Here is a 23,212-nt window from a genome sequence, read left to right as displayed (position 1 = left end):
GTGTGTGTAGTTTCCTGCCCCTCTGTTCTTCTGCCCAGCCAGGCCTGGCCCGTCTCGGTGCACACAGCCTCTCAGGCACCCTTGGTCCTGCTGAGCCCTTCTGACTTAGAGGTCTGGCCACTTAAGATTAGGACCTCTCTTCACTCGCACAGGGTGGGTTCTTGAACACTTGCTCCTCTGCCATGGGTCAGGAGTACGGCGAGTTACTCAGCAGATACCTGCCTCGGGGCCAGCAGCGTCCGCTGGAGCTGGTGAGCATTACAGACTCCTGGGCCCGGGCCTGCCCTGCCCTGCCGTACCCTGCCGAGTCAGAATCTGCCCTCTGCCCATGCCAAGGTGCTTATGGGTCAGCAGAACGTTGGAAGTACTATCCAGGGCGTGAGCCCCCCTCTGCAGGAAGCCTGCTGGTGACCCCAGCCCAGAGAGCATGACACCTGCAACCATCACTTTCCCTCAGCCAAGCTGAGCTGGCTGCGGTGCGCTCTTCCACAGCAGCTGCTGCAGATGCAAAGGTGGGCATATTCTGGGTCTGTGTCTGAGGCTGTGGATAGATGAGACGCCTTTCTGCTGCTGAAGAGATCTGCCGGGCAGTCATTTCCCAGGTTCACAAGACAGGTGGAAAGAATGGCTTGCCCGTGTTCCCTGAGCAGTGCTGCCCAGGGGGTAGCTGCTTCTCTGGCTCTTGTTTTTTCTTACTGCTTATCTGTGGAGCCACCAGAGGCTTGGATTTCTTTGCCACCTCATCCAGAAAAGCCAATGCTGTGGAATGTAATTTTGAGAAGAAACCGATGGACATAGTTGGAAAAAAGGAAGGCAACAGAGCTGCAGCGCTTTCTCGGCCAGATGTGGAAGGATGCCGGCCAGGCTGCCCTGTCTGCCCACTGCCGCCCCTCTCCCCATGCTGCAGGCCGCTGTGCAGCCACTCCTCTGCTGCCTTCGTGAGCTGAGAGCTGGATTCAGAGATGGGCAGGGCCGCTGGCACTTGGGCTGAGAGGATGAGAGAGAACTGGCCTTTCCGGGCTGCCCACAAGGACGACGTTTGCTGCCCTCTCCCCGTGTGGGTGAGCAGCACGCCAGGCACCTTGCAGACCTGATTGGAGGCGTGGAGCCAGAAGCCCAGGACCAAGCCACGTTCTCCGTAACGAATGCCCTGGTTCCCCATTGGCTCCGTGTCTCCTCTCATTTAGGTAGAACATGCCAGGGAGTGCCCTGTGGCAAATTGGTACCCTCAGTTCCTGCTGCGGGAGCCTGGGATGGTCTTACACATGTGGGCAGTGAACCCTGGAGACATGAGAAAGCAGCAACTCAGATTGATCACTCACATTACTTGCTGCATAGGAAGTGGTTTAAAAAAAAACCAAGCATTGTCAGTGGGTAAAAGTTTTATAGAAAAAAGAATGGTGAGGTATGGTTAGGATTTTTAAAAGCCTCTTTGAACCAGGCAAGGTAGCTCATGCTTGTCATTCCAGCTCTCCAGGAGGCTGAATCAGAAGGACCGCAAGTTTGAGACCAGCCTGGGCAACTTGACTTAGCAAGACTCTGCCTCAAAAAAATGAACAGAAAGGGCGTGTGGGAGTGTGTGTGTAGGGGGCAACTCATTGTGTTAATCTTCAGTACTATAAAAAATACTTTTTTACAAAGCTTGGTTAAAAGATTGTTAGACTTGTGTTTGAAAGGTGATCAGTTTCCTTCCAAGAACAACAGTAAACCTGGTGGGCAGAGAGGGGTTTTAAAATCATCCGTGGCAGTCAGACCACTGCTGTTGCATTTATCAGGAGTGCTGGCTGCTTCCTGAGGGAATGGCTGACCACATCTGACCCCCGGGGTCGGCCCGGCCAACACTGGGTTACTGGGTCTTGGGAAGGAGGAGGAGCCGGGAGGTGCACTCTCTACTGTGTCTGGGTAGGAGGCCCCTCTGCTTCCTGCTGCTCATCATACACATACTCCTCATTTTTCATTAAAAAATGACATGCTAGTTTCCGGGAAAGGCCAACTGCTACAGCGAGAGCATTGAGTGCCCCTAAAACAGTACTGAGGAAGGGCCTCAGCCAGCCACTGCCTTTCCACAGGCGGGAGGGTTGTCCCTGCCTTGCTCACCAGGCGGGAGAAGCCAGGGAAGACTGTTGTGGGCATCCCTGTTACCCAAGCACTTCAGTCCTGTGTCCCCAGCGCGTGGCACTCTGGGCCTGGGTGACCATCTGTAGGAATGTTAACTTCAGCATTATTTTGGTCAACACGTAAAGTGGAGCAGCAGCTGGAATGGTGGAGGTGGAGCGCATTTCAGGCTTGACCCTAACCACCTCCCTCTACCCTGCCAGCTGCGGCACTGGCCTTTGCTTTGGGTATCTTTGTACAGCTGACCCAAGGGAGACTCCCTATGGGTAGAAGGAAGGACCTGAAGATTATCAAGGAGGAAGAGGAAATACGGGTGTGCTATGTGCGTTTCTTAATCTGAAATTTACAGAGAAGTTCTTAACTTTTTTTTTGTCCGGGAATCAAACTCAGGACCTTGTGCTTGCCAGGAAGGCACTGTGCCACTGCTACATCCCTGGCACCAGAAAAGTTTTAAGTACAGTTATTTCTTTGTATCTATCCAGGGGGAGTTGGTTCCAGAATCCCTTGAAAATTCCACAATCCAGGCATGCTCAAGCCTCTTACATACAGTGGCATACATTTGCATATAATCTATGCACATCTTCCATGTACTATAAGCCACCTGTATACTGCTTACAAGAGATAATGCCCTGTAAATGCTGTTTACTTATTATACTACAGTGTATGGGAGTAATGACAAAGAAGGTCTACATACTCAGTGCAGCGGCAATGTTTTTCCCAGAATATTTTTGACCATAGTTGGTTGAAACCTGTGGATACCAAGAGGCAATTGTACATTACAAATGACTTCTCTCCTGAACTATTTAGAAGCAAGTTGCTGAGTTCCCTACGTGACAGTGCACAATGTGACAGTACTATTTTTCCAGCCCTAGGCTTCACCAGTTGTCCTCTTGTCTCCTGAAGGAAATGGATTGAGTTCAGGATCGTAAGTTGCATTTGGTTTTCATGTCTCTGGTCTCCAGGCTGGAAGCATTAGCTTGACTTCGTTGTGTGTCTTCAGTTTGTGTTTACTGGTGTTTCCTCAGGTGAACCTAGGCAGCGCATCTTGGCCCAGAATGTCAGTGGTGAGGCCTCTTGTGTGCCATGTACTTCCAAGATACCCGTTACTGACGGCTCATTTTGATCACTAAGACAGTGTCTGCTGGACTTCTCCACTGCGAAGCTGGGTCTAATAGAAAAGTGTTTTATAGGGAGATACTTTGAAACTATCCCGTTCCTTATGAATGTGAGTTTAATTCCTGTTTTGTTTAAAGGACTGTATTCCACTAATGTTCGCTATTTTGATACTCAGATTGTCAGATTTGGCAAGCACCGTCAGGTAGGCCTGTGTGTCTTCTGGACAGGTCCCACTCATTTTCTGGCCACTCCCTTGCTTTCTGCCAAAATGTGTTTCAGATTCATCTTGTATCTTCCCTGCTGAGCTCTGGCTTCTTGTGGAGAGTGATAGGAGCAAAGATGTGGGTGTAGATGCCCCTTGCTGCTGGCATATCCACATTCTCAGTGACAAACTTGTTTTTTTCTTTCCTTATTTCATCTGTAACTCAGTGAGTACTACTCCCGCCGTTCTTACTATGTGACCACTTAGGACCAGCCTCCCACTGCTGCTACCTGTTTCTACCTGTATGGGTCCTAGTAGTCATCAGGCTGCCCTTTCATGCATGCCCCCCACCTCCCCACCACACACCAGCTCTCCTTGTGTGGTCAGTCATCTTTGCCCGTACAGCCTTCTCCCTCTCCTTGAGCCCCAGCGCCCCAGCTGGGTGCTGTCCACGCCGGGTCCCCATGCTGCGCTGCCCCGCCCCGCCGGGTGACGCGGTTCCCTCTGCTGGGGTGGATGCCCCTACAGCCCCACTGTCCCCTTCCTGCACTAGGCTCCTTGTGTTCGGATTTCCTCTGTGGTAGGCAGTGGTTCACCAAAGATATCCACACCGAAGTGCTGGGACCTGTGACTGTTAAACGGCAAAAAGAACTTTGTAAACAGAAACTGTCTTTGTTATCCTGGACTACCTGGGTGAGCCCAGTATAATCACAAGGGTTCATTTCAAGTACAAAAGGAGGTAGATGAGCTAGAGACGTGAAGACAGAAGAACTGCCAGGAGAGAGTCACAGCTTTGCTGGCCTTGAGCTGCTGATGCTCTGAGGATAGAGAACTTTACCAACCGGGAGGCCTGCAAGGAAAGACCTTAGTCCTACATCTCCAACAGTTCTGCCAGTAAAGCCCCATGATAAGGAGATGGACCCTGTTTTAGAGCCTGTAAGAAAGGAATGTAGTCTTGCCAACACTGTGATTTTATCCCCTAAACCAGGGCTAGACTTTTGACCTGTCAGACCTGGGATAAATCTGTACTGTTCCTGAGGCAGGCTCTTAGCCTGTGGTAGTCCACATTGGCCTTGAACTTATAATCTTCCTGCCTAAGCCTCCCTCAGTTCTGGGACTTTAAATGCCACCATGCACAGCTGCAAATCTGTCTTGTTTTGAGCTAAGTCTGTGACTAGAAAAGTATTATTTCTTTACCCAAGCCACCATGCCAGGTGGGTGCTTACCTTAATCTGCTCCACCTAATGGAAGGAGATCCAACTAGAAAGGAGCAATTTATTTAGAAAGCAAATACAGAGAGGGAGGAGGAAGCTCTGTGTTTTTTTAACACTTGAAAACGATGAGGTTCCTGAGCCCAAGAACAAGGACAGGCAAGGATGGTATGAGATGCTCCAGCCCCGAGTTTCCTTTTAGGAACCTTTACTGCAGTGGCAGTGAATCTATGGATGCATGCCACAGCAGGCTGTATCACTGAAAGCTCTAAGAAGTTCACTATCACTGCCTTAGTCTCTGGGAATATCAGTACTTACGTCCCCCAAGTGCCAAGAACCTGCATGCACCACAGAGGAAAGCTATTTCCTTCTCCTTGACAACAGTACTATGTGGCTACCACCATGACTGGTACCACCAACTCTGGGAGTACTAAGCAGGAGTGAACGGCCACTGAAGTGTGGGCTCCTCCTGACTGCTGCTGAGGCAGGTGTGGAGACCACAGACGGACCGTTTGTGAAAGAGCTCATTTTATTGGGAAGCAAAGAGCAAGCAGCACAATGACCACAGATAAAGGCCATCCAGCAGGCACCCTACACGTCATACTGGAAAAGACATGCCATGTTTTGCCAATGAGAATCAAATGTAACACAGTCTCCTTCAGGGCACCTTCCCAAACCTCATCCTTCCCAGGGGTTGAGAAAAGTCCCAGTGACGTGCCTGAAGGCAGCTGTGGCTCACTAGAGATACAGCCCCTCAGGGGTACCTTCCTGTTTCTTATAAAGAACATTTTCTTTAGATTTCTTGAAGTCTTCATTTGTTACTTTCATTCTACGTTCTCTCAAAGCCATCAGACCAGCTTCTGTACAGATTGCCTGAAGGAACAAACAGTATGTTCAGAAAGTGAAATATTTTTATCTTAAGCAATTGAGAACTATTCTGAAATAAGGTATAAGACAGACTAAATACAATTGCTCATTTGAGAAAAGAGTATTTTTAAAACATTTTAAGCATCCCTTGTTTTTTAAAAAAATCTGAGCTGGCTTAACCTAGAAATAGTGATAATTTAGAAAGCGGACTGGCCAGGAGTCAAGGCTGTGGGCTCCAGGTTTTGGCTCAGGTTCTAACAAGCTGTGTGGCTTGCCAGGTCGGTAAATTCTTGTAGCTTTACTTTCACTAAAGGGAATATTCCTAGGAAATTATGCCCTGAAAAATAGAATTGAGAGTATATGTCCATTTCACTTATTTGCAGCCAGCACATTTATTTTGCTTAGATTCTGTAAAGTGCAGTATGTTATTCTAATATTTGTTTTCCCAGTATCAGACCAATTACTTGCCAGTAAGAAAACAAGACCCCTCACCATGTGATAAAAGCAAAATCACAGCACTAAAATTTTTGCTTGGTTACGGCCAGCAGGTATTTACTTCAAATGACTCCGCCAAAAAGTGTGTTTATGCATAGAAAAGGGCGCCAGCAGCCACGCACGGTGGAGCACGCCTGTAACCCCAGTACTCTGGAATGCTTGAGGCAGAAGGATCACAACTGTGGGCTCAGTTTGGGCAACATGGCAACACCCTGTCTCAAATTTAAAAAGCTAGTGTACAATTACCAAATAATTTCTATTTAAAAACATTTTTTTTACTCATCAACTAAACTACTACGCTAGTTCTCTGGGACTAATGCCAGTCATCCAGAGGCTCAGTGCAGGTGTGGCTGGAAGAGCACTGCATGTGCCATTCCTACCTAACCAGCACACTTCATCCAGTCAAGACCTAAACCTGCCCAAGGAAAGCCGGCTGTGCCCACATTCAGCGCCACTGGGCCTCGGTACACCCAGGCAGCAGAGAACAAATGTTCCAACTCTTACATCTGTGATTAAACCACGGGTGTAGGCCACCAGAACACAGTGGGAACCTGAATGCAGTGGGTGGCGGGCCCCCTCTGCAGGTCTAGGTGAGTTTTTTTTTTTTTTTTTTTGGTTTTTCTCCGGTACCGGGAACCGAACTCATGACCTTGCGCTTGCCAGGCAGGCGCTTTGCCGCTGAGCTAAATCCCCAGCCCCCAGGTCTAGGTGAGTTCTGTCAGAGGCTCTCTTCCTCTGCCTGGAGCTGAGTGGCCCACACATCTGAGCAAGGCTGTGCAGAGAAGGTGGTAAGCTTAGTACCACTGACTCATCCTTGTGCTTACAGAGCCTTGGGAGCCATTTACTTCATAAAATAATGGATTAAACAGCTTTGAATAAAAAATAATCTACCATGTAGGCACAATGGTAAACCAACCTGACAATCGTGACATTCAACCCCAGACACCCACATGTCCAGCCTAACCTCACTGAGAGCACGGTCTTTCTTGAGTGATGGCCCTATTTCCAAGGCTGAGCCGGCCGCCTAGGTTCTCACCTTGATATCAGCACCAGAGAGATCATCCTTTGCCATGATCAGGTCGTCCAGGGTTACATCATCGGCCAGCGTCATCCTGCTTGTGTGAATCTGAAAGATGCGCTTCTTAGTCTTTTCATCGGGCAGGGGGAACTCGATCTTCCTGTCGATGCGCCCTGCAGGTACAAAGCTTTCCATCACACCGCGTCCAGCCCAGCTCTGGTCTGCCTCAGATTGAGGCCTCACCCTACCTCCACCCGAGAACAACCAACTGCAATCAGATGGCATCATGTGGGGATGGCATCCAGGTCTCTGATAGTGAATATAGTTTCTGTACTTAGTGAATTTCTACACTTGAACTCACCCCATTTAAAAGAAATCTCTGCCATGAGAAATAAATAAAGGAATAGTTCTTGAATGGCACATTTATGACAAAGGACACACACATTTTGTTAAGAAATACTACAAAAGGTAGCAAACATTATTTTAGTGCTACCTGAATGTAAAGAATAAGCCCAAGCTATCATGTGAATTCTTCAAGAAAAAGAAGCAGTGACTGCAATTAAAGGGCCAAGCTGGACGGAGGTCAGCACAGTTAAATTATCTCAAGGGGGCATATTTTCAGTAAATCAGAATTGTGTCACTTCAGTGTTAGCCATGTATATATCATTTCATAATTGCACCCAAAACATGCTTAAAACACAAACATACATAAGCACATTAATTCTCCATTTGAACCTAAAGCAAATTTAACCTGGTCTGATCAGTGCTGGGTCCAAAGTTTCTATTCGGTTTGTGGCCATGATAACTTTCACGTCTCCCCGTGAATCAAATCCATCCAACTGGTTCAACAGTTCCAACATTGTCCGCTGTATTTCTCTCTCACCTCCAGAGTTTGAATCATATCTTTAGAAAAGAAAAGAAATGAAGACTGATCTGCTAAAGGGGAATAACAAAAGACTTCACTGGCACAACATGTCAACATTCTCTTCACAAGCTGAGTGGTACTCCCTCACATTCTAGCAACAAAATCAGCACCCCACTGCTATGGTCTGAATATGTGCCCCAAAACTTATGTGTTGAAACTTAATCCTCATTGTGGTTGCACATAGAGCTGGCGGACGTTGGAAAGTGATTAGTGCCTCATAAAAGGGTTGGTGGGAACTAGTGTAGGCCCTTTTTGCTCTTTTACCATATGAAGACACATCATTTGTCTCCTCTGGAAAGCTAAGCAACAAGGTACCATACTGGAAGCAGAAAGCAGGCCTCACCAGACCTCAACACTAGCATCTTCATACTGAACTTCTCAGCTTCCACAACTATAAGGAAATAAACTTCCATTTTTATAAATTAGCCCGCCTGTAGCTTTTTGTTAGGAGTACAAGTGGACTAAGACGCCCCAATCAGCCATGCGACAGATCACAATTCTTTGCAGCAGCTGCTGCGGTTGAAACTATCATTTATTCCGACTGTGGTGTCTGATTCCCTACAGGACTGTGAACTCCTTGAGGAGAGCCTGCCATGGCTGTGTTCGCAGAGTCCAGATGGTCTTGGCTCAGGCGAGTGTTCAAGATGTGGTTATTCACGACCGCCCAAATTCCAGACATTCCCAGTTCTGGGCAGTTGCTACCTGGCCCCTGTGAGGGCAGGGTCTAAAGCACGCACACAGCCATGGCAAAGGCTCGTCACATAGGCAGAGCCCAACACACCGTTCGTTCTCAGAGATCTATCCTCAGGATAATTCAAAACAGTAAAAGATGCTCTACCTTTTGGTCCCAATGGCATCGATTTCATCAATAAACACGATGGATGGTGCATGTTCTTCAGCAACTCGAAATAACTCCCGAACAAGTTTGGGCCCATCGCCCAGGTATTTCTGAATAAGTTCAGAGCCAACCACTCTCAAGAAAGTGGCCGAAGTTTGGTTTGCTACTGCTTTGGCTAACAAGGTTTTACCTATTTTAGATGAAAAGAAAAAGGTAAAAGGGGACTTGAAGTGCTGTTTTAACTTACAGAAATGTTACCACCTTAACAGGACACAAGTGGATGGACCCTAGTGACAAAAAGGATGTCACCATCAAGTATTTTACCTGAGTAGGTAGGGAAAATTTAAACATCTACAGACACATGTTGATTATTTTGAATTATTTTCCTAACGCCCTCAAGACATTTTAGAAAATATCTTCTTGGTTATTTTCAAATCTTGACCCAAAGTATCCGCTGAAGGGTTACAAATTATGATTACCCGCAGAAAGAACTGTTTTGTGCGAGCATAAAAGAGACCTCATCTTTTCTCTAGGTTAGCCTTTCCTAGGCCTCTTCAAAGCTGCATATACAAGGGATGATTAACAAGTACAGTAAATGAATTTTTAAAAACTTATTACAGTAAATGACACATTGCCAGGATAAATGTATTTGAAGTGAGGGGAAGTATTTTGAGAGAGATGGACAGCAGTATCTTTCACTGTAACAATGGGATAAGTGTGTTAGAAGCAAGCATTATTAATGGCAAAATTAAAATTTTAAATGAAAATCTCTTCCCCCGAACACTCACTGAATTTTTCAAGGCATAAAATTAACCTGACCCTTACAACCCAGGGTTAGAGAACCAAGTAAACTCTTACAAACTATCAGTGATGAAACAAAGCCTGGGAATCCTAGTAGGTTTGACCTTAGAAAGACATAGGACATGGTCCCAAGCACAATCCACACAGCCTGGCTATCAAGAGAGGAGTTCTTCGGTAGGCACGCTCCCAGCCAGACACCCGAGCTAGGAGTTCTTGGTGGAGCTCCCACAAATGGGATCTCCAGCAAGCTTGAGACTCTTTTAGTCTGTGGCATGCCCTTCCAAGGGCCAAGGTGTTCTCGCTCATCTTAGGGAGATCTTTAATAACATTTCCAACACTGCTCTATTCCTGGATATTTCTTTCAGGTTAAAAACAAAAAAGCAAAGAAAACCAAATTTAAAATTTTACAGCTGGGAGACCTTGGCCTCTTTGATGGTGAGTGAGGATGGGACCGAGGGCCTGGGCGTTGCCTCACAGCTAGAGGCATCTGAGGCAGAACCAGCAACCTGAGACCAGCAAGGAGAAGAAGAGAAGGCGGGCTAGGGAGTGACCATGACTCCACAGTGGGAAGGATGGGACTAGGCTTTGCAACATGTGGCAATGCTGTTCCTTTCACTCAGACAGGAGAGTGGCAGGAAAAGGCTCAGGAGGCAGCACTACTCCCTGAGGCACAGTGGAAAGACAAAAAGGCCCTGTCATGTGGATGGGCTCTTAATCCAGAAGCAACCAGAACTAGCTGCTGCCTTGCTTCAAAGAAGTCAAGGAATCACTGAGTAAGTCCCTGCTCCTCTGAAGGGCCTGCCCATCCTGATGCTGCAGCCCTGCAGAAAGCACATGGGTTCAGTGTCAATGCCCTGCAGAAGGCACGTGGCTGTTCGTCAGGAGACCTGTGTTCCAGCTCCATCCAGTTACCAAATGCCCACAGAAAATGAAGCCCTGGACTAGCCACCAGCCTCTGAAAGGTTCATTTCTGCTAGATGATGTGGAGTTGCAATATGGTCTCTTTTAGTGCCAGGCTTCTGGGCACAGGCCTCCCAGTTGTGTGCCCCCTCAAGCCCTCCCAATGTGGGCAACCCTCAGCACAAATCCACACACCCTCAGGAACAAAGTTTCAAGTCTCTCAGGCAAATGACTACACTCTAGATCCTGCTCTCTGCAACTTGTCAACTTATTACACAACGAATCAAATATTATGTTTTTATAATCATCAAGTATGTCACTGGTCGCACAGGGAGCCACAGGCGGGGAGCGCCGGTCTTCCAGCTGGCTAGCTTCCTGCCTCACAGGCCCCTGGAGGGAGGGACCCTGGTGCATGGGGAGCCACAATCGGGGAGCGCCGGTCTTTGGACCGGCGGCTCACTCCCTGCCTTGTAGGCCCCCGGAAGGAGGGCTTCCGGTGCACAGGGAGCCACAGGCGAGGAGCACTGGTCTTTTGGCTGGCTAGCTTCCTGCCTCATAGGCCCCTGGAAGGAGGGCCCCTGGTGCATGGGGAGCCATGTGGCGGTAAGCGCCGTTGCACGCTGGCCCTTAGGCCAGCCGCTGCCGCTCAATTGAGATCTATCATGACACAGAGAAACAATGACACAACTGGCCCACCATGCACTGGCTACAGATGCCCACCCACGGACATGGGTGAATCATTCAAACATGGAGAAACCCCTGGGAATATATGCCATACAACGGGCCACTCTTGCTCCTGCCATTGAGAACCAGAAAGGTCCAGAGTCAGCGGAGGAGCAGCTGCTGAACAAGGACTTGGAGAACATGAGAATGCAGACTAAGCCCACGGAGTCAGAGGTCCTGTGGACTGCGGTCATGAGAGCCGCTCAGAAGCTGTAAACCAGGAGGACCTTGCACAAAACCTGAGGAGACTCCCTGGAAGCTATTCTTCCCGACAGTACAGGCTGTGTTGGAGCTCCGCAGAAGTCTGCAGCAGGATTCCTGCTGCCTGTGCTGACAGTTGGGGAGAGGACACTAACTGGTTGTGGGGTCCCAATGCGATGGGAGGCTGGAGAGAAAATGCTACAAAAAATGGCTTTCGCCCCAGACGGCTCACTTGAGTTTTGACAACCCTTAGGCTGTAACTACTTGTTAGATCCTTCTTGTGTATCTCTGTCTTCCTGAAAAACCACTTTGAAGATACCACCATGTATTACAGGAATCATTGATATTTTCCTACTAATGTATCCATAACTCTGTAATGTTTGTATTGTTCCTATCCTATTTCATAAATGGATTCATGTTTATTATGATGTGTTTCCTACAATAACCATTCAGAATTATTGAATGATTATTCAGTAGGTCACTCATGTATAGTTCTATTTATATTCTTTAGAAGCCACTTTGAAGATACCTTAGTACAACAACTATTGATAATCTCCTACCTCTTTTGTCTGTAACTCACTATCATTTATCTATTTGTTTTCCTGAGAAACTATCTTGTAGATAACAATATGTAAAACAATAACCATTGATAATTTCCTACCACTTTGTCTGTAATTTGCTAAGCCCCCCCTATTATTATGTTAACCCTCTTTTACTCCTTAAAATAAAAAATAAAAAAAAAAATTTAAAAAAAAAGTATGTCACCGGTGCCATTCTGCCAGGGAAATAAACCTTATCTGAATACCCCAGAACAGCTTTTATAGCAGTTCTCCATGATGGCTCTGAAGGCTTGACCATACTCCAGACAACTACATCAAAGTCCTTTGGCACAGAACCAACATCAGTATATTTTAATACTACCAAGGTGATTCTACTGCACATGTAACAGCCAAGTTGGAATACCTATTTTGGTTTTGGTCACTGTTGTTGTTTTGTTTTTGTGGAGGAAAGGAATGCCAGGGACTGATCCTATGGCTTCATGCATGCTAAGCAACGTGCTCTACCACAGAGTTATACCCCAGCCCTTGAGCACCTGTTTTAAAGTAAGGAACTGTGGTGTCCGCAACGTACATTATAACTAGTGAATGAGGCTGCTCAAGATATGGGTTAAGTGCTTGTAGCGTATCAAACAGAGCGTACCTGTGCCAGGTGGACCATAGAGAATGACCCCTTTAGGGGGTTTTATACCCATCTCTTCATAGTATTCAGGATGGGTGAGAGGAAGCTCCACAGATTCCTACAGAAAAGAAACACTTGGTAAAAATGAAAGGCTTTCTCAAATTATTAGCAGTATTTTATATCATGAGAATATCTTTCAACAAAATTAAATGAAAATCTCTTTCTTCTTACAATGTTTCCTTGACATTTATTAGCACCAAGGACATACAAGGACCCACCTGAGCTTCTAGCCGCCATCTCTTCTAAGTTATACCCAATGTCCCTTTTACTTTCCAGTAGAAGTCAGCTTTGAGCAACATTTAAGCTACTCCTGAGCAAAAGTAATCTAAGAAAGACAGAACTCAAACTTTTCACTTAACGTTTTCACAGTGGAGCTGTAATTCGTACATCTCACTGGAAGGCAGCTGAGAACCCCCATGAATGTCTACTGTGTGGTGTGTATCACCTGGAAGGACTGTCCCGTGCTGCCCGATGGGATGGCCATGCATGTATCAATCATGCGTGGGTCAAACCAGCAGGAATGTATTAAACTACACACAGAAGCGGGGATTATGTTTCACACCTATCACTGTGCAGGGATGGCCAGGTAAATGTGCTACCTTCATGCAACACTTGGTGTTTCCAGATACACACAGCTGAACTGGACACATCATGTTTTCACACAGACAGTTTATTAAACATTACATATAAAAAGTAGTTAAGTGCTGCTGCTGCTGCTGCAGGAACTATCATACACTTGTTTCTACTACCTATCTCGGTATTAACACAAACCACAACAAGTAAGCCCTGAGTCAGTCTCCAGTCTGATCAATGAAGAAAAACAACCAGCTCCAAAGTACCTTAAATGGAACAACAACAAGAAACCACAATCTAAAACCCTAGAACTGGTTCCCAGCCATACCTTAATTTCCTGGATTTGGTTGTCCAATCCACCAATGTCGGCATAGGTTTCCTGGGGGGCTTTTTCCACCTTCATCACTGTGACCAGAGGATCTGTGTCATCCATCAGCACCCCGATCACAGCATGCACCTAACAAGGAACAGCAAGCTTTAACACAGGAACTCAAAGGAACCTCCACCTGTTTACAATGAAGCACACCATTCATAGCATCTTTATTACCTCCAGGACACTCTGGTGATCCACATCATGGGACCGGTAGACAGAGCGAAGTGGAAGAACAAACTCCCACAGGTTTCCCTGGAGACCAGCAACTCACCTTGTGGTTGAGTAGGACTGAGCAGCCTGGTTCCAGCAGATCCTTGTCCACAAACGAAAGGATGCTGACGTAGTGTTCTGAGCCCACAGATGTGGACACAATGGCGTGATTGTCATCAATGATCTCTTCCAAGGTTCCTACTGACATTGGGGTCCCCCTCAGATCATCTACCTTTGACCTTTCCTCCTATACATGAATACACCGTGAAGGAAACGTACATTAAACCTGAAAGGTGGACGGTCCTAACAGTTTACTAGGTTTACAAAGCAACTAATACTTTCAAAAGGTAGTTATTCGGCTTCATAAAATCTTGGATAGGTGCAACTACTTGAATCTGTTGAGTTTTGAGTTCTAAATAGAATTCAATTTGTAACAAAGGAAAATTACAACAGCCTCTGCACTTACCTCTTGCTTTTCTTCTAATGGTTTCATTTGTTCCTGATTTCTAATAAATTCTTCCTCCATAAGAAGATAGTCTTTAATTCTCTCTAACTTGAGTAGTTTTAAACGGCACTGAGTGTGAGGTGTCACTGTAATTAAAAAATAAAGTATCACACTTGGAACTTTGTTTGCAATTAAGGAAAAAATATTAAGATTTTAAAATTATTTTAAGATTCTAAACTGGATATGGTGGTGCATCCCTGTAATCCCAGCACTTGGGAGGCTGAGGCAGAAGGACTGCTACAGGTTTAAGGCCACCCTGGGCTACAAAATGAGACCCTGTCTCAAAAAAAAAGATTCTGAAAAATTCCAAGTTTGCTAACCCCAATAAGCAAGTGCGAAGATGAAAAAGGGAGAGGAACTCTGGCACTTATAACAAGCCATGTGAAAATGGAGATGAGGTTGCGCCCAAGTAACCAGCAAAAAGTGACATGTTCACTGAACAGCCTATTTTACTTAAAGAAAAAAGCCACTGACACAAAGGACAGTTTGGTTTATTTTTCCCATGGATACAAAACAAGAGACTATTCCTGCTCAGTTAGCAGACACTGTTGCACACCAGCTGTACACATACTCATCCACTGGTAGAAGTTTACAGTATCAGGGATATCAACCACCTCTCTCATGTGTGGCAATTTTCTCTATACTTTGTTTCTTTTGAAATTTTGTGCGACAGAGAAATTTTCTCATTCACATACACAAATCTGTCCACCTTTTCTTATGGTTCCCAAGTTTTCTAACTTCAAAAGCTGCTTCTCCCCTAGGGTTAAATGTATTCCTCAATTTTCATTTTTTTTTTTCCATGTACACATCTGTAACCCATCTGACAAGAGGCAAGGGTCTGATTTAATTTTCTCTGAACAGAAAATAAAAAATGGCAACCATTTGTATTAAGTAACCCACCCCACTCCCCACAGAACTGAGGTGTCACCTTCAACATATATTAAATATCTCTACAACCTGACTATTTTTAGGCTTTTTACTCTGTTTTGGTGATCTGTCTCTTTCTCTACTGGGACCAAATGACTCACTATAGTAGACTAACAGCTGACTCTCTTTACTGATGGTTGGTTTTACTATCTTCCTCTTCTTGTTTTTAGAGGTACTGGGGATTAAACTCAGGGCTTTGTGCATGGTAGGCAAGGACTATACCACTGAGCTATATCCCCAGTCCCTTTTCTTAAAATTCTCAGACAATGTCTCACTTTGCCCAGGCTGGCACTGAACCTGCAGTTCTCCTGTGCAGCCTTCCAAGTATCTGGGAATATGGGAATATGGACATGTATCACTGCGCCTGCCTCCTTTCATTCTTGTAATTTTTTTTTTTTTTTTTTTTGGTTTTTCTCCGGTACCGGGCACTGAACTCACGACCTTGCGCTTGCCAGGCAGGCGCTTTTGCCAACTGAGCTAAATCCCCAGTCCCTACCTCCTTTCATTCTTAACTGAGCAAAATATTTTTTCTTTTGAGCTAAAAGCAGGAAAGTTTATTGGAGAAAAGGAGTGAGGAATAGGAATGGAGGAATGAGGAAAGGTAATAGTTCCTGAGAGGCAGGAAGAATCCACAATGGGTTGCCGGGGCTGGGGCTATAGCTCAGTGGTATAGCACTTGCCTGGCAAGTGCAAAGTTGTGAGTTTGATCCCCAGTATTCAAGGAAACCCCAAACAACAACAACAACAACAAAAAAGCAGCACAGGATGGGCTGCCAATGAGCCCACCTCTCAAAGGAAGTTTTACAGAACAAAGTCATGAGGTGGGCACAATGTGGGTCAAAATTATGATCGACCAATAAGATTGTAAGTATAGAACTGAACAGTATCTTAAAAATTAGTTGACTCCTTCTGAGGGAGCGACATTTCTCAATGAGGGTAGGGACAATGCTTGTGCTGAAACCTAGAGAGAAAAGAAGCAGGTACCCATGGGGAGGACCCAATGAAGAACATTTTAAGCACAGGTAAAAATAAGGGCAAAGGTCTGGTACACAAAAGACTCAGAAGGACACAAACAGCGTAACCAATAAGCAAAGGCGAGTGGCAGGGCCGAAAGGAGAGGTGAGCTGGTCAGGACAGCTGTAATTTTATGTTCAGTAGGCAGCCATTGAAAATTTTAAGTTCAGGCATCACAGGATTTGAATTTTGAATTTTAATAATTTTATTTCATGAAATGAGTGTTTTTGAGTTACTCAAGTTCAACCTGGGGTTTATAATATAAAACTATACTTTTAATACACTAAAAGAGCTGGCTATATAAAGAAAATTAATGCAATTTTTTTTTAAAGTGAGAGAGACTTATATAATACTCCATTTTTTTTTTTTTTTTTTTCCGGTACCAGCAATCAAACTCAGGACCTTGCGTTTGCTAGGCAGGCGCCTGCGCCGCTGAGCTATACCCCTAGCCCCTATAATACTCTATTTTAAAATAATGTATAATTTTATGCCAATCTGGAAGAAGGGAAGAATAGAATTACAACCACAAAGCTAGAGCTCTAACCACTTTCCTATTCCCATGTCCCCTTGCAGAATATGCCACATGCATACAGGTGGTTTCCCCTGGCATGAAGAAACTATCATTACCCAGAGGCAGTTTGCTGGCAGCATCTGGTCCCTTTGTTTTCTTCTTCTTTTTCCCCACCCTAGTTGGTACAGGAGGTTCATATTTCTTCTTCTTGTCCTTGAGATTTTAAGGAAAAAAGTGATATGGAAGTCACAAAATAGAAATTTATTTCTACATCATCTATTTCTGGGTGATAGGATTTTCCTTATCTTTTAGAATGCTATTAAAATGCTTCCTTAAAAATACCCCAAAGCTTCACATTCCTGCAATTTTGATAAACATAATCTTTTGATGTTATTAAATGACAGTGAACAGATTATTCCAGCAAGGTAGAGAGATCAGAATTGAGTTATATGTCAGAAGTTTAATATAAAGCAATTTCTCACACCTCATGATATTAAACTCTAAAATTATAGGTAATTTACCTTAAAACTTCTAGACTGCTAATCCTTCTACTCATTTAAAAATCATTATCTCATAAATACCTAGTGGACGGTTAGGTCAATAACCTTTTAAAAACACGAAAAGGGCGTACTATCTATAGGCATGCTAGTTAAATAACTACTGAAACACTTTGCATTTTAAAATTCTTGACTCTCCGAAGAACCCAGCTGATACCAATGACATTTTCCCACAATTTGGTCATAATGCAGTACATATCTGGCTTACTTACCTTGTCATCCTTCTTACCGCCTCCAGGACCATGGCCACCACTCTGACTTTGACCCTGAAAGAAAAAAAAAGTCAGACACAAATTAAATTCAGAATATGGTCACTTCAAAAGAATACCCACCTTACCCTCACATGATTCTGAAACACAAACACATTCCCCTCATTTTAACACTTGTGAAACCAAAATGTATCTTCAGCTAACAATGTGTTCACTTAGTAGAGATTATATATAACTGCTTACACGTTAGGATCAAGAACAGCTCTATTATGATGTAGACATAACTAAGGAGACTGAGGTTCTAAGAATATCCCCTCCTGAGTGGGAGGTACAAAGCCTGACATTCTTTAACATAAAACTGTAAGACTGAGCCTACTAGTATATTTCAAGAAATCAAGCTATGAGAACTGTCATTGTACATACTCAGTAATCATTTACTCTTCAGGGAGATTACACAAGGATCCAAAAGAAGACTCCTTTCAACAACTTATGTCCTCCCACCCCTGAAGCCTGGGAGCTCTCACCCAGGACTTTCGTCTCAATCTGAAAAGCTAAATCACCTGAAGGTGTTAAGAATTTATAAAAAGCTCAGTGGGATTTCTGCTCTTAAAACAGAACAGATCCTGCATTAACAGGACAATACTTAACACAGAGCAAACCTTAGAAATGGTGGCATTTTAAACACGAGTAACAGTGAACTTATTAATTACCAGGGGTTATTCAGCCCCTCAGATCACTTTCACATAGGCACCTTTAAAATTAGTATACCAGCAGCTTTGTTATCAAGACAAAACAACTACAAGCCTGGTTATCTAAGAGCTAGTGTCAAATGCATTTCATCACCTGCAAGATCCTTTAAAAAAAAACCTTTGTGCTTTAATTCTCAAGAAGGCAACTAAGGCCTTGGAGAGATTCTAGGTAACACAGTTATGCTGAAATAGGTTGTCCAAGTTACAGGCCTTCATTAATTACCTATCCCTCCTAAGGAAAAATGCCAGCGATTGGGGCTGCTAATGTTTATGGGATCCTTACTATGCCCAACTCTGTACTATCTCATTAATTTTATACTTCACTATTGCCATGCAATCTTCCCAAGGGACAGTTCATGATTCCCTCTTTTATAAGTGATGAACTACAACAAGCCTGAGAACACAGGCTGTGGAATTAAGATAAACCCAAGTTTGAACTCTGGCTCTATCACTATAGGTTATGTGGCTTTGGATAAATCAGGTCATCTCCTTGAGCTCTGACGTCCTTGAATGGAAAGCAAAGATGATACTAGCTCCTATCTGTTGCTGAAAATGAAGCAAGACATATAAACCACTTATCAATTACCTGAATTAAGTTTTCTCCAATGTACTATTACTGGTGAAATAAGGAAGGGTAGGGTCAGGATTTTAATTATTAGTCTGGCTACAAAACCATCCAAATCCATTCTAGTTCTATTCTTCACTCTCTTTTGCCTATCTCTCTCTAATCTCCATCCCTCCAACCCTGTTTTGGTCTAGGTCATCATCTCATTTGGATGCAAGCATCCCAATCGAGATCTCGGGGTCCAGTTTCTCTTCTAACAAATCCAGCTATTCATTACTTTCTAAAACCAATAGCTAGCCATGCACGGCAGTACATGCCTGTAATTTCAGTACCCATGAGGCTGAGCCAGGAGGACTGCCATGAGTGTGAGGTCGGCCTGGGCTGCACAGTGAGTTCAAGGCCAGCCTGGGCTACACAGTGAGTTCATCTCAAAAAAAACAAGTAACAAAACAAAACAACTAAACCAAAACACAAACAACTGACCCTTGGCACCTCAAACACTGTCACCTGCTCCCTGGCCTTTACGGGCTAAAGTCCAAACTCTTCAGTTTGGCCCTAACCTTTCTAGATGTACACCGGTATCTTTCGCGAGATCCTACAAGTCTGGCTCCGATGGGGGACATTTGCCTGAACTGGTCCCAAACTCCATCTCTGGGACCTCAAGTAGCCCCTACTATACACAAGTAGTGTGCTAACCATTCTCGGAGTATTATCCCATCCTCGTCAACGCTTACAAAAACTGTAACATGACTATCATTACCTCCATTTACAGACAAGGAAACCAAGAAGACCCTGAGAGGTGAAGTAACTTGGCTACTGTCACAAAGCGTGTCCGATATGGAGCCAGGTACAGTCAGGTCTGCTAATCCACAGAATCTAGGTATCTTTCTATTAGAAAACACTGACAGAGTTCATGTTCCATCACAGTCACCCTCTTTAGCGAGATGAGGATACTCCAGGGACTACTGGGATAACGAACGACAAAATGCTGGCCAAGTACCTGCCGCACACTCAGGACACTAGCCCGAAGTCCTCAGAAGACCTCTACGTGGCCTGACCTTTTTGTTGCTCATGATTTCGTGCTAAACACAGTCCCCTCTCTGGTCCTTTGCACTTGCTGATCCTTCTGCCCGGCCCACGTTTCCCTCTGACGCTGGCACGGGTTACCCCCTCAAGTTAGGCCCCTCTTCAACGTTCACCCTCAAGGGTCCTCCTGACACCTTACTGAAAATTGCTACCCTCCCGATCTCCTCCCTTTCTATGAAACCGCCCAGACAACGATGGCCAGCCCGGCCCGACGCTGCTCTCCGCCGTACTTCTGCTTACTGTCACCTCCTGTCTAGAAGGGAAGCGCCATGCAGGCAGGGGCGTCATCCATCCTGCTCCCCACCCCCTGTACCCTAACTGCTTAAAACAGACCCTCGCCAAGACGGCACAGCAAAGCAAATACTCGACTGTTTAGCGAACTAACGAAGAAGCGCTGGCGGATTTTATTACTCAGGCGCCGAGGCCACCAGCACCCGGCGCCGCCTTTCACGAAGCGTCCGCCGTCGCCGCCGCCTTCACACGCTCCAGCCCCCACCTCGGCCGGGCCGAGGCCCCTCCGCGCCGGTCGTTCAACTCTCCGCTCGACCCGCTCAGAAAACACCCGCCCGGCTCCTCGAGGCGGCGCCCGCGCTGGTCGGCGGAGCCCAGGCAGGCAGCGCAGCAAAGCCAGCCAGGTGCCCGTCTCCACGTCGCCCGCCCGGGGACCCTCCGCGCCGAGCCCCCGGCCGGGCCAGCAGGGCGGTCTCGGCCCGCCGTGGACCGGACCGCCGTTTCCGGGAGCCTCCGCTCGCCAGGGAGACCGGCCCCACGGCAGGGGAGCGGCTGGACCGATTTCCTCGCATAGCCGCCTAGTTCTCTCGCCTCGGGCCGCTCTGACCACTTAGCACCGCGACCAGCAGCCGAAAACCTTAGTCACTCACCATCTTGCCTCGGCCGCTCTAGGAACCCGCTGCCGGAAGTGCACTTCTCGCGGCGCACGTCAGAAGCGGAAGTTGCTGACGAACACTACGGTAGCCGAAAGGGGCCAAATCTACGCGGATGAACTTGTGCCCTAGATGACTGTATGGCTCGGTTGGCACCGCGTTATAACTGATGATGTGAATCTTAGAACTATTTTAGCTGAAAAAAAATTTAACGCGCTTATTAAGTTTTTGCCAATAATTTAATGAGTTTAACTGTGAACGAATGGAAACAATTGCGATATAAGATATAAAAATATTATTTACATTAAGTGTAATAACTGGAAAGAAATTACAGCTCCAACAACTGGAGTGGCACTTGGAGCTGCTAAATTGACATACATCTTTGCGCAAACACTTTTTTGTTTTCTGGAATTAACTTGCACACTTGAGGGTATCTGTGTAATGAGTTGTCTAAACCTGTTTTCTTCGACAACCGTTGACTTGTGTCAAATGTTCTAGAAATTCCTCATCTTGAATTAGTTGGTAAAGATCACCATTTCCCATATCCACCAGGATTCAGTGATCCTTTCTGTGTCTGGAAACTTCCATCAGCAGGTGCTCAAAAAATGCTGCAGTTAATTTAGGGATTTTAGTTGTGAAACACTAAAAAGATTTCACTTATTTCACACACAACACATACACTCCTTCCTGTCTATCACTGCTAAAACAGTTGTTAAATCAGACTTTTGAGACCATGTTTGAAAAAAAGTGTTTGAGTTTAGGATGCTGGTCAAAGGTAAAGAGGACCAATCCTATAATAAGTTCTCTGCCTCACCAGCAGCATGTTCAGACAGCAGTTGGAAAATGTCCACCAGACTGAAAAGGCCGGCGTGTTTTATGACAAAATTTTGGGGAGTAGAAACATAACTCATTTACACTGAGCTACCCTGACTGTGGATAAGAGGGGCAGGAAAAGTCCTGGGATAGAAAGTTCAACCGTGAAGAGAAATTTTTGCTGCTTTTTGGTTGGTTGGTCCTAAAAGTAGAAGTGATGAGACCTTGATAGGTGATCTTCAGCATATAAGTGATGAGACCTTGATAGGTGATCTTCAGCATATAAGAAAACAATATAGAGCTCTTTTGTTTGTGTGTTTGGTTTGGATTTTTGTGGTACTTGTGGACTAAACTCAGAACCTTCACTGAGCTACATCCCCAGCTCTTTTTTTTTTTTTTTTGGACAGAATCTTACTAAGTTTCTCAGGCTGGGCTGCAACTTGAAATCCTCCTGCCCAATCTCCCAGACTGTTGAGATTATAGGCACATGCCACCATGCCCACCTGGAACTGTTTTTTAGTTCACTGATTTAGCGTGAAGCTGTGAGTTAGAATGAATTTCTCTTACCCATATATATTTTTTGTCTCCTTTCTTTGGTCTGTAACAATGTGTGACATCTCAGGATTCTTACCAACTTACCCCTGTCAACCTCCCGTAACATCTGGCATCTAGTCTATATGATACACGAAATCGAACAGCAGGACAGGGAAGAGACAGCAACCCCTTCGCTGATGCTGAAGGCCATGCCAGTGTTGCACAGGATGACCAGGTGGTCTGTGTAGAACCAAAGAACTACGTACTGGGCTCCTAAGAGATGGCAACCAAAATGTAAGATTTAAATCCCAGAGGACGTGCAGCAGGTGGCAGTGCCTTCAGGTACAGCAAACCCGCTCACCTCTTTTCTTCCTGTGGCTGACACTCTTGATACTCTCCACCAGCGACAGCCACCCCTGGAGCTCTCCTTTCTTGCCTGCAACTTCCGACCTTTCTTAGTGTCAAGTGCCTGGCAGTCTTCCTAGCCTCTCCTTGCTCTCTCCTGGCTGTTCGTGATGTAGATCTGCTTAGCTTTTCTGCTGTCTTTCATTTTCTCTACCTTATATTGGTTCCCTGGACTCTCTTAGAGAGGAACCCCAGGGACTGACCTGCCCAGGATGTCCTTTTGTCTTAGGATGGTAGAGCTGGGAGAGATTATGAATAGCCATCTTTCTTACATGTGGAATTAACGTGTTTTTTAAAAAACTTGGGGCTGGGGATGTGGCTTAGTGGTAGAGCTCTTGCCTTGCATGCACAAGGTCCTAGGTTCAATTCCCAGCACCACATACATAAAAAAATCCAAGAATAATAATAATAATAAATAAATTTTAAAAATAAAAATTAAGAAAAAATTGCCTAGCCTCTCTTTCAAATATGCAGGAATTTAAACACAGTATTAAATCTCATGTGTTGGCAATAATGTACACATGTTTTATTAATGTATATATTGTATGTGTGTTTATGCACATGCTTATGCTTGAGTGACTGTGTATGTGCACACATGTGCATGTCTATTTTTCTTCCTGTGCCTCTGTAGCCCCACACTTGTGTA

The 23,212-nt window shown here is 45.3% G+C and overlaps 1 protein-coding gene across 1 annotated transcript; it reads right to left on the bottom strand.

The window, feature by feature from the left end:
* Positions 1 to 5,155: 5,155 nt before the first annotated feature.
* Positions 5,156 to 20,878, bottom strand: Psmc1 (proteasome 26S subunit, ATPase 1). Its single transcript, XM_005390281.2, has 11 exons — positions 20,812 to 20,878; positions 17,534 to 17,587; positions 16,881 to 16,977; positions 14,274 to 14,398; positions 13,869 to 14,054; positions 13,553 to 13,681; positions 12,613 to 12,709; positions 8,788 to 8,977; positions 7,776 to 7,927; positions 7,043 to 7,197; positions 5,156 to 5,517 (listed from the first exon to the last, which is right to left on the bottom strand). Exons 1-11 carry the CDS (start codon positions 20,812 to 20,814, stop codon positions 5,383 to 5,385), a joined length of 1,323 nt encoding a protein of 440 aa, XP_005390338.1. The 5' UTR covers positions 20,815 to 20,878; the 3' UTR covers positions 5,156 to 5,382.
* Positions 20,879 to 23,212: the final 2,334 nt, after the last annotated feature.

Source organism: Chinchilla lanigera, unplaced genomic scaffold (assembly GCF_000276665.1).
Source record: "Chinchilla lanigera isolate Chin_1 unplaced genomic scaffold, ChiLan1.0 scaffold00037, whole genome shotgun sequence".
In the NCBI taxonomy this organism is placed as follows: domain Eukaryota; kingdom Metazoa; phylum Chordata; class Mammalia; order Rodentia; family Chinchillidae; genus Chinchilla; species Chinchilla lanigera.
This window is presented reverse-complemented; position numbering and strand designations above follow the sequence as displayed.